General features: G+C 38.3%; 1 protein-coding gene across 3 annotated transcripts in view; it reads left to right on the top strand.

The window, feature by feature from the left end:
* The window catches only part of LOC144964746 (uncharacterized), a 29,287-nt gene that overhangs the window by 21,975 nt on the left and 4,812 nt on the right, over positions 1 to 2,500 (top strand). For all 3 annotated transcript variants that reach the window (XM_078899319.1, XM_078899320.1, XM_078899321.1), the window contains exon 6: positions 897 to 2,427. In XM_078899319.1, the coding sequence (XP_078755445.1) occupies positions 897 to 2,427 (1,531 nt within the window). The remainder of the gene's footprint in view (positions 1 to 896; positions 2,428 to 2,500) is intronic.

Genomic DNA, 2,500 nt, shown 5'->3' with positions numbered 1-2,500 from the left:
GAAATTCCAACTTCAGCGACCGAGGTGGAATTACAAGAAGGCCAATGGGGCCTTTATGCCATAAGGACTAATGATATTACAAACGACCTAGAAATTCAATACAAACCCCCAAACTATGTCATCAATCAGTGGACACAAAACATTTTGAAGGCTGCAAAGGAAGATATACCGAGAGGGCTAAGAACAAATTACAAACCATATTCTTTTTTGTATTGGCATTCTTACACTATTCGTGACAGCCTACAAACAGGAACCCATTCAAAACTGAGTTCAGAGGGTCGGTGTGTGTAAAGTGCTCAACCCAGGATCACGACAACGAAGCCAGTTTTTAATATAATTGTCACACATCCAGTCACATAATGTTTTCGTAAGTTTCGACTCTAAAAGTGACAAATTAGGCAGCAAGCACTGGTGTAAGATAAACTTCTGAAAAGGTGTGTTTGATACAATACCAGACAAAGCAGAAAGAAACGTGAAATACAGAAAACACCATCTCAAGAATCCAGCCTGCTTCGACTGGGGATCAAACCTCAGACCTTATTACCGATCAAACGCCCTCCTATCTATCGGATAACCATGTTGTGCAAAGGTAGCACGTCTGACCGGTAATAAGGAAATGGAAGACTAGATCCCTATTCGAGAATTTTCAAGAGAGAGAGAGAGAGAGAGAGAGAGAGAGAGAGAGAGAGAGAGAGAGAGAGAGAGATATAAAGAGAGGAGAGATATTTTAAAGTTTTGCTTAGTTCACATTTTGTTTCTCTTTTCATTGATATTTTTAATGTGAGGTATAAATCAGTAGAAAGGATGTTGTATTTAATTGATGCAAAGATTTGATAGTTTTCAAATTCTTGAAATGATTTAAATTAATGTTTTGATTAATTACTTATTTTTTTCAGATATCAACAAGCATTAAAAACGAACTGTTCAAAAAGACGGACCCCGTTTTAACTGCTTGGGGAACTGACGTGAATCAATTCATAACTGTTCTTTACCCACCTCAATGCTATCCTGATCAAGACATCAAAAATTCAACAGAAGTGACGATACTTTTATCGGCTAAATTTCTATTAACCACTAAGAAATCAATATCAGACGTTGCTCCTGAGTTGACATCGCTTTTGAACACAACATGGAATATTGATGTCACCCAACGTAGTTCGGGAAACACTTTAAACCTTTCTTTATTATCTAAAATCAACCCACCAATGGAGAAAGATTATATCGACTTTTTAGAGATTGAAGCAAACAATGTCTTCAGACTCTATATTTCTGAATGTGACGCAAATGGTAAAGGCCTAAATCTCGCCGAGGATATGCGTCAACGGAGACAGTACGCCGAAGTCAACAACACTTTAACATGTCCATATTTCTCTCTTGACAAGAATTTTGAGAACTATTTCATATTAGACGAAGATCCGGATAATAGCAGTTACGTGAATATTAAGAAACCAATTCTTCGATACAACGGGACTGGGTTAAAGGGCGATTTGTATTTAACCATGGCGGATTTCTATATTAAGTCATCTAGGTCAGAGAGTACAACCATAGTCTGTGCCGACCCGATTATGAAATACTGGGAAAGTGTGATTGAGGAAAGGAAAAATGATGATAAAGTCAATGAATTTAAGTTAGGAAAGGGGTTAGAGCTGACGTCTATTATCTGTCTTGCTGTGTCCTGCGTTTGTCTTTTCATCACTCTTTTAACCTACATATTATTTCCGTCGTTAAGGACGCTACCAGGTAAAAACACAATGGCATTAGTAGCAAATATGTTTCTGACTATGATCATGTGTCTGGTCACGCCACTTTTTGATACCCGGACAGTCACGTGTCAGATTGTTGGAGTGGCCAATCATTTCTTCTTGTTATCTTCCGTTAGTTGGATGGTCATTTGCACATACCAGATGTACAGAATATTTACCAGAATATTTGACCACTCTCATGGGCAGAACACCAGGACAAATCGTTGTTTTCTGAAATATCTGGCTGTTTCTGTGATAATTCCTGCTTTAATCATAGCTATCGTGATTATATGTAATCATACTGTTAATTCTATTTCTAAGAACAATGGTGAGAATGATGAGAAAGACAGCTCAACAGTTCGATCAGAAGCAATAGAGAAGCAAACCAAATCCAAAACCGCTGGTAAATCAACCAATTCGAACGAAAACAAGAATCACATAACCTGTGACGTCGACAAATCAAGCTTAACGGCGATTGGATACGGGGAAGGAGTTTGCTATATTTCAAATGAACTCAGTGTTTTATTGGCCGCCGCAGCACCAATAATCGCGGCTGTCGTGGTAAACTGCGGCTTTTTCTGTCTCACTCTAAGATCAATGAGAAAGATGTCCCAGGACCAAAAGACGTTGCGGAAAGAACCTCGTCAACAAATGGTCATCTACATCAAACTGTGCGCGTTGACAGGTGTGAATAAAATGTGATTTGTTTTGGGGGTTTTTTAACCTGGTAAATTTATGGCATTTATCCAAGAATTATG

Source organism: Berghia stephanieae, chromosome 2 (assembly GCF_034508935.2).
Source record: "Berghia stephanieae isolate SIO BIC M18660-M18661 chromosome 2, UCSD_Bste_1.3, whole genome shotgun sequence".
Classification (NCBI taxonomy): domain Eukaryota; kingdom Metazoa; phylum Mollusca; class Gastropoda; order Nudibranchia; family Aeolidiidae; genus Berghia; species Berghia stephanieae.
The sequence above is the reverse complement of the archived record's forward strand: the minus strand, read 5'-3'. Positions and strand labels throughout refer to the sequence as shown.